This window comes from Hakea prostrata, chromosome 2 (assembly GCF_041222555.1).
Source record: "Hakea prostrata isolate BN-2017 chromosome 2, UWA_Hpros_2, whole genome shotgun sequence".
NCBI classification, from domain to species: Eukaryota; Viridiplantae; Streptophyta; class Magnoliopsida; order Proteales; family Proteaceae; genus Hakea; species Hakea prostrata.
Window position 1 is genome coordinate 66,607,760 of NC_142601.1, and position 13,386 is coordinate 66,621,145.

At 37.7% G+C, this 13,386-nt stretch overlaps 2 protein-coding genes across 2 annotated transcripts; both read left to right on the forward strand.

The window, feature by feature from the left end:
• Positions 1-161: 161 nt before the first annotated feature.
• LOC149025803 (protein FAR1-RELATED SEQUENCE 5-like) lies at positions 162-8,997 on the forward strand. Its single transcript, XM_089146007.1, has 9 exons — positions 162-334; positions 432-606; positions 725-2,947; positions 3,053-3,240; positions 4,966-6,418; positions 6,514-6,657; positions 6,855-6,987; positions 7,143-7,415; positions 7,666-8,997. Exons 2-3 carry the CDS (start codon positions 598-600, stop codon positions 2,900-2,902), a joined length of 2,187 nt encoding a protein of 728 aa, XP_089002133.1. The 5' UTR covers positions 162-334; positions 432-597; the 3' UTR covers positions 2,903-2,947; positions 3,053-3,240; positions 4,966-6,418; positions 6,514-6,657; positions 6,855-6,987; positions 7,143-7,415; positions 7,666-8,997.
• LOC149025804 (uncharacterized) lies at positions 8,991-12,700 on the forward strand. Its single transcript, XM_089146008.1, has 2 exons — positions 8,991-11,191; positions 11,425-12,700. Exon 1 carries the CDS (start codon positions 9,175-9,177, stop codon positions 11,185-11,187), a length of 2,013 nt encoding a protein of 670 aa, XP_089002134.1. The 5' UTR covers positions 8,991-9,174; the 3' UTR covers positions 11,188-11,191; positions 11,425-12,700.
• The last annotated feature ends 686 nt before the right edge of the window (positions 12,701-13,386 follow it).

Below are 13,386 nucleotides of genomic sequence, written 5' to 3' on the forward strand. Positions count from 1 at the left end.
TTGAATTTTTTAAACTATAGTTTGAATTGGGAGACTGTTTGATTACTTAATGCCACATGGCACAATTTTTGGAGGGAATTGTAAGAAAATGAATTATAGAGGATGTGAATCCCCAAACACCCTTAATTTGTTTATCAACAAAAAAACACACCCTTAATTCACCAAAAATATAAAAAAGAAAATAAAAATAAGATAAAAAAAATCAGTCCGTCGATCGATTTTTGTTTCACGGCTTCTTCGCAAGTCTCAACCTCGACCTCCATCTTTTCCGGCGATAACTCAAGTGAACTACTATCCCCCCAAATCAGCTGTGCAGTAAACTCTTCTCCACCTGGTAAGCTCTCTCTCTCTTTGTGGTTTGTAAGCTTGCCTGAAATTGGTGCGCCACCAGCAAATAGTGCTAGCCCTTATTTATTGTTTTGTACATTCAGGTTCCCTTAACTCAGAAATGCAGCGCCCCCAACTTTTTGTTGCCAGAAATTGCAGCTGCCCCAAGCTCTCTCTTGTCAGAAACTGCAAAACCTCTCAACTCGTATTGCAGAAATTCAGGCTTCCTCCTTCTCTTCACTGACATGTAGCCTTCCCCCTTTGGAAATTATGAAAAAGGTTTTTGCATATTCTTGATTAAAACTTGGTGTATAATTTCTTGATATCCCTTGAACAGTTTTTGACTAAGTGAACCTGTAAACCCATAGAATCTTATTATTGTTTTTTATTCTTTAAGGGAATGGATGAGTCGAAAAGTAACCAGCCTGAGCAAGTCATACAGTGCAATGTTCAATCTGAGCAAATCATACAGGGTCATCACCATGGTGTCTTCATAGATTATATACCCAGGGTGAGATTAGAGTTTGATTCAGAGGTTTCTGCTTATGATTTTTACAATGTCTATGCTGGGATGACCGGATTTAGTGTAAGAAGGGAGTATGTGAATAAGAGTAGGAAAACAGGACAAATAACTTCTAGGAAGTTCGTGTGTTGTAAAGAGGGTTTTCGGTGCAAGGACAGACGAGATGATCTGACAAAGAATCCTCGAGTGGAGACGAGAACTGGTTGTGGTGCACATATGATTATCACACTAAAGAAAGGGAACCATAAATATCAGGTTTCCAGCTTTGATGCTAGTCATAACCACCCTCTTCATGTTTCAGCATGTGCTCATATGATGCCATCACAAAAGATCTCCAATCCTCAATCTGCTGAAGTAACATCTGCATATGGGTTGAGAGGTAAGCAACCAAGTAGGGGGGAAGATCTTGGTTTCGTGGGACAAGGTATAAGTAACTACCTTAAAACTAAAAGACAGCGTGACATGGAGTATGGGGAAGCAGGTAGTTTGTTAAGGTATTTCCAAAACAAAGCAAAGGAAGATGTCTCCTTTTATTATGCGGTGCAATTGGATGTTGTTGAGCAAATAGCAAATATCTTCTGGGCTGATTCGAAAATGATTGTTGATTATGGTTTCTTCGGTGATGTAGTGGGTTTCAATATGTTTTATGGAGTTGACAAAGAGTTTCGGCCACTAGGAGTTTTTTTCGGGTTTAATAACCACAGGGAGACTGTTGTCTTCGGAGCTGCACTGCTATATGATGAAACTGTTGACTCCTTCCAGTGGTTGTTCGAGACATTGTTTGATGCAATGTCAGGGAAGAAGCCTACGACCATCTTTACTGACCAGGATCCAGCAATGGCAAAAGCTATCTCATTGGTGATGCCAGAAACATGCCATGGGATTTGTACTTGGCATATGAACCAAAATGCGAGAACAAATTTAGGTCTTCGTTTTGATTCTAAACATGAGTTTTGGGCTGACTTCAACGCATGTCTTTATCAATTCGAAGAGGAGGAGGAGTTTTGTATTGCTTGGGATCAATTACTTGATAAGTATGACCTTCGAGAGCATCCTTGGCTGAATTATATATCAAAGACCAAGGAGAGTTGGGCCTCCCCATATATGAAGAGGATTTATACTGTGGGAATGAGGAATACACAGCTCTGTGAAAGTTTCAGCTCAGATCTCAGGAATTTCTTGAAATCTGACTGCGACTTGATGGAATTGTTTAAACACTTTGAAAAGAAGATTAGTTTAAAGCGGTTCAAAGAGTTGGAATCTGAGTATGAGTCGAGGCAAAAATTGCCAAAATTAAAGATGAGAGCACCTATGCTGATACAAGCAGGAGATATTTATACCCCCTTTATATTTGAGGAGTTCCAAAAGGAGTATGAAGAGTACCAAGGAGCTTTCATTTTAGAGCGTAGTGAGGTTGGTTTCACACGTGCGTACTTGGTTGCAATCTATGGTCAAAATGAGATGCGTAAAGTTATAGGAAATCATGTGGAGCATACTGTTTGTTGCAATTGTAGGAAGTTTGAGACATATGGAATTCTCTGCAGCCATGCTTTAAAAGTACTAGATGTGATGGATATTAAGTTGATTCCAAATCATTACATCCTCAATCGTTGGACAAGAGATGCTAGGGATGGGACTGTGCATGATGTCACTCCATGTGATGTTAAAGTAGAAGGTGACTTGAAAGTTGCAGCTCAATATAGGACCTTGTGCCATAATTTGGTGAAGCTTGCATGCCGAGCAGCTGAATGTGAGGAAGCATTTTTGCTCGTGGCAAACGCTTCAAGTGAACTAAGCAAAAATGTTGAAGCCATTTTGAGGAGCCAATCAAGTGCAGACCGAGATAGTCTAGGAGTTCATGTATCCTCCTCGTCTGTATGTGTAAGAAATGAACAAGATAATCAGTTGGAGAACTCAGAAAACCATCTTATGAAAGCCAAAGAGCTTAAGAAGCGGGAGAGTGCTAAAGGTGGGGAGTGTTCAAAAAGCTGCATTGAGAAGCAGGCAAAGACAAGGAAGCTTGACTTGATGCAACCTCCCGCGACATTATAAATTTTTTATCCCTACCCTCCTCTTGCATTTCACTCTCATGCAGTGGTAAATTTCATGCTTTAATTTCTTTCTTTTTGTTCTATTTCATAGTCATTGTTGTTATTGTTTATTTTCATCTTGAGGTAATTTATATACTCTTTTTGGTTGAAGGGTGCTGAGATACCTACAAGTGCATTACAGGCAAATGGAGTAGAACCTCAACTTGTTGAAAGATTCTTACATAAGTCAAACCCATGATCCAACTGAAGGTTCTTCCCAAGCTTCAAGGTGCTCCAAACATTCATGTAAGCAGTGAGGTTCTTGTGAGAACTTTCTCTATGAATGGGGTTTAATTTAAGGTAGGAAGCCTCTAGTGTATTTCTTTTTATCAATTTTGATTTGTTTATAGAATATTGGAGGGGTGCACATGGTTCTGGATTTGCATGCCCCTTTTTAAGGTTTTGGGCTTGTTGATGCTGTTTTGGTTGCATTGCACATGCAATTGTATAAGTGTGATTGATGGGAGATAAAAGAAGGTGAACTTAAATATTTCTCACCAGGGTTAGCCAAAAACCCAATTGTTTAATGAACTTGTTTAGAGATTTACAGGGCATAAATATAAAGGTATTTCAAAATTTGGCTGGATTTCCTTCACACTCCAAGTTTGACTGGAAGAATGAGTGTCAGACGACATCTTCTTTAGAAATTGTTATGGCTCTTAAATCAATTGTGGTTGATTTAAGTCATAAAATTACAATTGTTCACTTCAAAAGATTTTCCCTATGCTATTGGTGGAAATGGTTGTCTAATTTACTGAATGTATAATGAAAGGAATAAGATCCCCATGCAGCAATGTGGGGTTCCTTCCTGCCAGGCTGTGCTTTCTTATTTCTGATTGTGTCTGCCGCCCACGTTGTTGTTGTAACTTTCATCAGTTCCACTATTGATTTAGTGTTGGAGATCCATGCCCATAAATAAATGAAGTGGTCTAATTGCGTAATTGACTAGTTTTATTCTTGTATTTACCTTTTAAGCGGTTTACGTTAACATTAAATGGACAAGGAGTAATTCTTGGCTTGTTTTGCTTTAATACAAAGAATAGTATTTGAAAAGCCTAAAATCCTTTTGAGAAAATGAAATGCAGAGAATCCTTTTAAAACAAAACATCAAGCGATGTTATTAGATCTGAATCCTTGTAAGGTGTAATGACTTATATTGACCTGCACAAGAGCTTAGGATGAAAAAATTGACCCCCACATTTAGTGGCACGTGCAAAAAATTCTAGAGCTTAAATGAATTTACTTTTATTGATAAATCAACTTAATGTCTTCTCAGGAGCAAAAGCAAATAGCTGGAAGTAAAATAGGTGGAAATTTTAACTGACAGAGATCCTTCTGAACTGAAACAGAACCAAGATTAGACCCAGATAATGTTGCAGCTGTAAGATTCACTCATTCTTAATTGCTAGCTGCTTAATCTGCTTTACCTCATCCAGAATTGAGTTGTTGCAAGCTTTATTAAGCAAACGTAGTCAGAAACATTCGAGTCCCCTATCCAGGGAAAGAAATAGATCAGGAGACATTCAAAGGTTCAGAAAAGACATGAATGCCATCGATAAAAGATACTAATCCAAGGGAATTCTAGAATTTCAGGCTTTCAGCAGACTGGTATTGATGTTAGTGGAACAAATTATGTCTCTAGATGGAAGGAATTATAAAGCAAGGACTGTTATTACTAAGATAAGAAATATTTGTAAATGAATCAATAGAAAGAACCTTCTAGGTAAACCCAACTTGGGAAGAATAAGTAAGCATTCCAACATTAATGTCAGCCAGAACCTGACTCATAAAGCAAGCCAAGGTTCTAGTTCTGATGCTTGACTTAGCCAGCCTTAGGCCAGGCTTGCATGTGGGGGAAGAATAGGCTTGTGTATGGCATTGGTTATTTCTTGTGTGGGCCTCATTGAAGCTTGCATGTGCGGAATGAAGATTAATCGATCTGTGGCACTAGTATCTTAAGTTTCTAGTTTTTTAATGAGCCAAATGGTGGTTTCTATTTTTTTTATGCTCTATTTCTGTATGCAGGCCTTGGATTTCATTTTGGTATCTTGTAAACCTTCTCCACATGTGAGAGGTTAGTATTTTGTACTGAGTTGATTGCTATTATAAACAAAAGACAAAGGCATGCTGCCCACTGTCTGGGATGAACAAACTTACACTCTTTTATGAGTTTTTGCTGTTGCGGTAATTCAGTCACAGACCCTAAGGGGGTCATTCTGAACATTAGTTAGTGATGAGGCTCACCTAGGTTTGGTGATGCCAAGCCATATGCCCTCTACTCTTTTTTCATTGTCTTTCTTTATCTTTAATTCTTTATTCTTCTTTCCTTCTGTTCTGTTAGTTTCCAATAGCCTTTATCTCCCTATCATGGTCATCCTTTGTTGGCCCCTATTCCCTTCTGTGTTGTCTTTATTATCTATAACTTAGGTATTTTTTACATGCAATAGTATTTTCTGTTTTGCTTCTCCTTCAGTTTCTGGTTTTATCCTATACCAACAGTAAATGTCATATTGTTTCACCCAATCCAGCCATTGGATGGGCTTATATTTTTCATCTTCTCTTATCTTCCTATCCTCTGTCTCTGATCTGAATTTGTTAGTATTTTGTCTAGTAGATCGTGAGTTATTGCTTCTTCTTTGAGTTACTAATTTTGGTATGTTCTTAGTCTCTATTTTCTGTAACTGCTTGTTCTTTCAATCTTACCGTTGTAAATTTGCTCTTTCCCATATACTATCTGTTCTCCATGTTATCTATTGTAGGGTTAGGTTGATGTTTATTGTCTTTATTGTCTGCTGTAGTGTTAAGCTTTTTGCGCTTATTTGCTTATATATTTAGTATAAGGGTATTTGTAAAGTTTCTTCCTTCCAGCTTTATAAATAAGGAATGATGCTTATGTCACAGTAAACGTTGTCTTCCAACATGAATTTGTTTCTCTCCTCGTGATTGTCCTGTGCAGGTACTGCGTATTTCTTGACTTTCTTTTGTTACAGGTTGCCTCATTTAATAACCTGGCCTACCATTTTGACCTCCACACGTTACAGCCCTATCAGCTGAATGAATCATTTCAGTATTGTGAACTCTGTTTCTGTCAATATTTTCCGTATTCTTACCATGATTCTGGTTTCTCTAGTGGGTTTTCTTTAGATGTCTTTTCAAAACAGCAATCCTCATCAACTGATATCAAAGCATGGTCAACAGTGGCTCACAACCCTACCAAACCCCTTAACACTACTGATAATTGAACCAATAATTGAGTGTTGATGTATACATTTGTCTTGCCCTTCCCTAACAGTTTGAGAGGTGAAACACCAGCTAACATCGGGTAAGGTCATGCTTGGTGCGTCGTGTAAGTGCTCACTTGGCGAACGCTTTATCACAGGTTTTAAGTTTTGGAAACAGCCTCTTTGAAAACAGGGGTAAATCTGTGTACATCTGATCCTCCTCAGATGCCGGCTAAAGTGGGAGCCTTGTGAACCAGGTATGGCCTTTAGTAGCAGGCATTAAGGCACTTGCATAACTTACTGGAACATGTCTAAATGATAACATGTGGAACCTCCCTTTTTTTTTTTGCAGTTGTAGGCTTCATGATAATGCACCTAGTTACTTTAAACCAATAATTTTACAAGGAACTTCAGAGAACCATCAATTATCATTATTCAACTATCGATACCAGTGCCACAACCCTCTTTTGATGATCCTATGCTTGCTTAGTTTGAGGTAGGTACTTCTAACTGTTGTGGTCGGATTACATCATAGGATAATTGGTTAATATGTATTGAAGGAATACAATGGATGCCTAGACCTTGTATTTTGTAATTAGTTATGTTGTTTGGAGGCTTTAGATGATTGCTTTTGCAACAAAAGTTTCAACTGACTCAAGCTAGGTTGATCTGTCCTGCTCGTGATTGGTGAAGGAACCATGAAAAGGAGACTCTGGAGGATACACACATCGATTAAAATCTACGGAGCAACAAGAGAAGGGCTAAAAAGAAAGTGCTTCCCGAGGGCATTCAAGCCACAACTACATGATGGATTGAACTCAACAAGGTATGATGTCTATAGCTTGGTACATGACCAAATCGATGCATTAGTGTCACCCACAAACATTAAAGGGAGATGATGATCTGCTGGCCTCCCATTTTTTGGAAATGAGAGTGAGCATCACTAACATGGTTGGTGCTGTTGACATTTTTGACCTGCAGGAATGTTTACAAAAGTTCCCGCAAGCAAAGGGACCATTGAAAACATCGATGAGATGGTTTAGTCCTCTAGCTGGGGAGACTAAAAGAAACCCTATTGCTGCTAGGCCTTCTGGTTGACTAGCCCTTGCTACTATGCCTGCTTGCTGCTAGGCTTGAGTGGTACTGTGGTGTTGGTTTTGGACACAACCCATTAGAAGTAAATGGGAATAAAGCGTGATGAGAAAACTAGGCGAAAGATGTTAGAAGGTCCCATTGAACTGGTGCATTGCCAAGGTTAGTCAAAAAGATTCTTGACCATCAATGGCTTCTACATGAAATGATTTTATTTTTATCCTTTTCTAATAAAATCAATAATGAACCATTGCTGGTTAAAGACTTGAATTGGGCCTGTAGTAGGTTAATGTCTCTGAAACTATTTGCATTTCCTTTCTTCTTTATGATTGTTAATTTTCACAGTTTTAAATTTTAGAACTCCCAAAAGTCCATCTGAGGCTATTCTTTGGCTTTCAGATTTTTTTATCAGGGGCCAATGCATTAAACTTGTACGTTTAAAGCCAGGAGGTTAAAATGATGATAACAGTGTATGATTCCTTTCTGAACCTGAAACCTGCTTGAGTTTGGTTCTGAGATCTTAGATCATTCCCAAGCTACCATCTCGTCAAGTTACTCATTCTGCATCATTCATTCGAACGTTAATTTCTGATAAGAGTTCAACAACAAGATGCCTTTCATGTTCTTTTAGGAGCTGCTTTGTGCCCATGGTGGTAAAGCCTGGAGAAAAAACAATAGAGACATTCAAGATGTTGGGATTGATGTATCTATCTGCCCTGTAGGGTGCATAACTTATTTAAAGAGCACGGGAGCTAGATTGAGATGCTTAAGTTGCTTGAGATCACTGCTTCTACGATTCAGCAATTGAAGTTTTCCTGCATGTCATATATTATTGATGCAAGTGCAAGGCAAATTTGCCTGGCAATATATGAACATTCTAATGACTAGTGCATTCTAATCTCCCTAGTGTGTTGTGTCAAGCAATACATGTAAACGGACTACTATAGATATTCTCATTCATTGTTGTCTAACTATTGCGCAGCATGCACTACGTCGGTCTGTGCTTCACTTATACAGGTACCTTTGCAATGATCATTTGATTTCATTTCTTTAGGTACCATTGCTGGAATTTATCAATGCATGCTGTCAAATGTTTTATCTAGTTCCACATGAAAGCCATTAGAAGTCGTGTTTGGAGCCCAAGAACGGACTTATAGCTCAGATAACTGTCATGAATTCATACGTGCCTGTATGCGTAACCAAGTAACAAGGCCGCCAGGAGCTTGCGAGACAGCCAGTTCTTGTTTAAAATTTGGTCATGTAAGGCAAGTTGTAACACGGTTTAGAGCAACTTTAGTTGACGAATAAACACTATCATCAATATTCAGACAAGAAATCCAGTATTTCTGTGCTATTGGGATTATTGTTGTATCTGATGTTGAGAGTCTGGGGCCTCTGCAACCAAGGCTTTTGTGCAAGCAGAGTTGAGGGGGCAAATTTTTTTATGTAGTCTCATCTTACCAATCTTTTATGGAGAGGTCATTTTAATGCCTTGACCTCGAACCTACAAGTGCTTCAATTCAACAATTTCTTTCACGTATTTTGCTGGACTTTTTGTTTTTTTTTGTTATATGATTAAGCAAAGCTTCATTAGAAAGTTAGAAATTACAACTACGGATATCTATGTTGGGCATGTAGAGCAAAGGTTCAAATGTTCAATCATATTTCAATTTCTTTCACCGCCAGCTGGCCCAGCTCTAAGTAGGCTAGCGCAGTTCCCAACTGGGGAGAGTCAAAAATGGTGTACGGGGCCATGTAACCGTTTATTACCCTAATTATTTTTCTGCATTTTAATCCTTCATAGTCCTTTCATCTGCTCACGCTAAGAGAATCAAGCAAGCAGCGCATCGTTTACAGTTCACCTGCGATGCGCAGAGTTCAACGAGGAACCATCGAAATGATCAACTGAAACCCAGGTGTAATGGGGTGGAGGTTGACGAGGCCAGCTGCTTTCCTTGTTTATCTAAATCAGAAGGGCAATAATCCTAATCCTCTTCTTCGTCTATCTCTTCCTTCACTACTTGTATCTCGTCATCATTTTGGTACTTCTGCTGATAAAACCATCAGAACACAATATCCGCGGGTAGGCCCCTTTGAGACTCTTGATGATGCTTTGGGTTTCTTCGATTGCCTGCTGCAAACGAAACCTTTCCCAGCAATTTGGGTGTTTAATCAACTTTTAGGGGCCATTTCCAAGATGAAACACTACAATACTGTGCTCTCCCTGTTTAAACAGATGCGCTTCTTTGGAATTACACCAAATATGCATACTTTGAGTGTATTAATCAATTGTTTCTGCCATTTGGGTCGAGTGGAATTTGGTTTCTCTGTATTGGGAAGCATCTTGAAACGTGGTTATGAACCAAATGCTGTCACATTAAGCACTTTGATTCGAGGGCTCTGTTCGAAGAACGAAATAGATCATGCATTAGAGTTCTTAAGCAAAATAGTTGAGTTGGGGTATCCAAGTGATGAGGTTACTTATGGGACTATAATTAATGGGCTTTGCAAGAGTGGAAATGCAGTGAAGGCCCTTGAGTTGTTCAGAGAAAATGTGCAGAATGGTGGTTGTAATCCGGACTTAATGATGTATAGCATGATCATCTACGGTGTCTCCAAAGAAGGGTTTGTAAATGAAGCCATGAATTTATTTGCAGAAATGAAGGATAGAGGCATCTCACCTAATGTGGTTACTTACAGCTCTCTGATTCATGGCCTTTGCAATTTTGAGCTGTGGAAAGAAGCGGCAAGCATATTTGATGAGATGATAAGTAATGGAATCGAGCCCAACACTGTTACCTTCACAATTATGATCGACAGTCTTAGCAGAGGAGGGAGGCTTCAGGAAGCACATGCCCTGTTCGATGTAATGATTCAAAGAGGTGTGTTGCCTACAATATTTACATACACTAGCTTAATTCAAGGGCTATGCAATTTAGGACGATGGAAGGAAGCAACTTCATTGTTCAATGAGATGCAAGAAGGGGGAATTTCACCAAATATTGTTACTTTCAATACATTGGTTGCTGCTCTTTGTAAAGAAGGGAAGGCTAAAGAAGCTCATAAGCTCTCTTATTCAATGATTCAAAAGGGTGTGGAGCCCGATTTAATCACATGCAATGCATTGGTAGATGGATATTGTTTACTGGGCCGAATGGACGAGGCAATGAAGTTCTTTACTTCCATGATGAAGTGGGGATATAAGCCCGATACCATTACCTATACTTCACTAATTAATGGCTATTGCAAGTGCAAGAGGATGGGTGAAGCCTCCCAGCTCTTTAAAGAAATGCGCCACGAAGGAATAATCCTTGACACCATTACTTATACTTCTCTTATTCAAGGTTTTTGTCTTTCAAGTCAGGTTGGGAATGCAAAGAAGATCTTCAAAGAAATGAAAGTTCATGGGCAGAAGCCAGATCAATACACCTATTCAATATTGATGAACGGGCTGTGCAAAAGCAAAAATATTGGGGATGCACTGAAACTGTTTCATGAAATGGAATCTGAACACTTTAATATTCTCACTTTCAATATCCTTCTCGACGGAATGTGGCAGACATGCATGCCAAAAGAGGCTGAAGAATTATTCAACTCTATCACTTCCACAGGTTTGAAGCCTAATATTATAACATATAGCATAATGATCAAGGGACTATGCAAAATGGGCTTGTTGAGCAAAGCTTGGGATTTGTTCTTGAAATTGGAAGAAAAGGGTTGTCCTCCAAACGATGTGACTTATAACATCTTGGTCCAGGGATTTCTTCAAAATAAAGAGACCAAGAAGGCATTCGAGCTTCTAAATGAGATGTCTCAGAGATATTTCTTACCTGATGCAGGGACTGTATCTTTGATAGTGAATTTGCTTGCAGAAGGGGACCTTGTATATGAGCATATTGAAAGGCTTGCCAAATTTGTGCCAAATAAGAACTGAAGAGGTCAGATTCAGATGCCCATTCAGTTTTAACTTCCTTGATATAATCTGATGGAATAATATCTTTAACACTTTATAAACTGCTGTAGTTTATTTGCCCATTCAATTGTTGTTATATGGTTCATGTTCCTAACATCAGAATTTACATACTCTTAAGGTTGTTTTGACCTTCGAATGGTTGGTTTGTTTTGAAGGACTTCCTTGAGTTTACACAATTTTCATTGCACTTGTGTTCAGTGACTTGGAGAAGATGAAACCAAAGGATTCATTCTCAGCCTCAACGAGGCTGGATTTGTGAGAATGTAACCAAGGGTGTCAAATAAAAAGTCAATCAGTAGTGGTGTTGGTTGATACTCCTGCTGGTTATCAGAGTCTTTCAATCTCCAGAAGGGTAAGGGATTTTTATTTTTTGAAATCCATTGGATTAAAAAGTCACTAGTGTTATCTACACTATAGAGATGCAGAAGCTAAGGAGAGGTATGTGGGGAAGCAATCCGACTCCGTGACATAATTGGAGGACCTTGGAACATGAAATAAAATACCCCTGTAGGTGCAGAATGTTAAAGATGTTTTAGGTCTCAGGAGGAAGATTAGTCTTCTCGCAGATAAGCTTGGAACAACTCCAAGGAATTGGACTCCACTAAAATATTAGCAGCTGAAACAGTTGAGAGAGGATGGCCATGGACTTCTCTTTTTGAATTTCAACATCAAGCTGCTTCACAATTTACGAAAACAGTTGAATTGAGATTAATGGGGTACATCTGCAAACTGGAGTTTCTAATAGAAGCATCCATAAATTCAAAGTAAGCTTTTTTTTCCTGTTCAGATCATATCACAGGGGACCAATTTTCCTTCTTGAAAATCATGTAGTTTTTGACCTCCAAATGTAGCAGCAAATAAAAGTAACCAAATAGAACGCATCCTTTGCCTTCTTTTTATCTTTCATGAGAAAAACAAATCCTGCTAAGCCACGAACTTAGATTAGAAGACTTCAATTAACTGTCATGTTTATGAAGTTGACTCTCATGATTAAGAAAAAGGTGCATAAATTTATTTTTCAACTAACTCTAATGATAAAATGTCCCTTTTAGCTGTTAAATCTGTGTTTGTAATAGTCAAAACAATAATCAATGTTTACCCAGAAAAGAGAATGAATGACATATGTGGTCCATTACCCAAATTCTGCAATGGTGGTACCCAAACAATTAAAGGACCAGATGCAGGGTTCAGGTCCCTCAGGATCAGATGCTTCATATTTTTCAGTCATAAATTTTCCACTTGTTGCAGATATCTCTTTTGACTCTTGTGTGCCGGCATTAATAATCTTAACCAAAGATCTTATCTCATTAGAATAAATTTTCTTTTTTTCCAAGTTAGGTTTCATACCAAAACCAATACCAATGTAATGTGTTGTATAGTAAGAGTATTAAGGTCTTTTTCAAGAGTCAACTTGTCTTATTTATTATTATTTTTTTGTTTGATTATAGTCTATCTTTATTTAACTGTATCAAACAATTACACGAACGACTAAAGTCAATTTTTTTGGGTGTAGTGGTAAAAAACACAAGGAAATTAAAAAAAAAAAAAAAAAAAAAACCAACCTTTGAGAGTAATGTGTTATTCACATAATATATCAGTGATTTTCCCCTTCTTTTTGGTTAACTGTATTATCATTGTTATAGAAAATTATTGTTTTATTTTTTGTAAAAGATAATAAGGATTTATTTAAATCTAGCGTATGTTTGGTTATTTGAATCCATAAATTTTAATATTTGGATTAATGAATGCGAGATTTATACCCGTTTAGTTGTGAAAATTCATGGATTCATAAATCTATTTTTTTACACTAAAAATATGAATTTGTAGATTTATAGTATGGATTTCTCACCCTATACTATAAAAGCACTAAACGTTACACATTTACAAAAATCACATCGACCAAACAATTTTTCATAATGAAATTTTCACAAATTTAGGCTAACCAAACATCTAATTTTATAAATTATGAGTCTAAAAATTTGAAATCTCTAGATATTTGAAGTCTTCATGCTCATGTAACTAAACAGACCTTAAGGAAATTGTCGTTTCAAGTCAGTAATTTGTGTTTAATTTGAAATGGGTGAAGAAAGTGAGACTGTTAGAGGAAAATAAATTATTTTTTTCATTAAAATACGCTATTTTTTTTCTTTTGCTAAATTG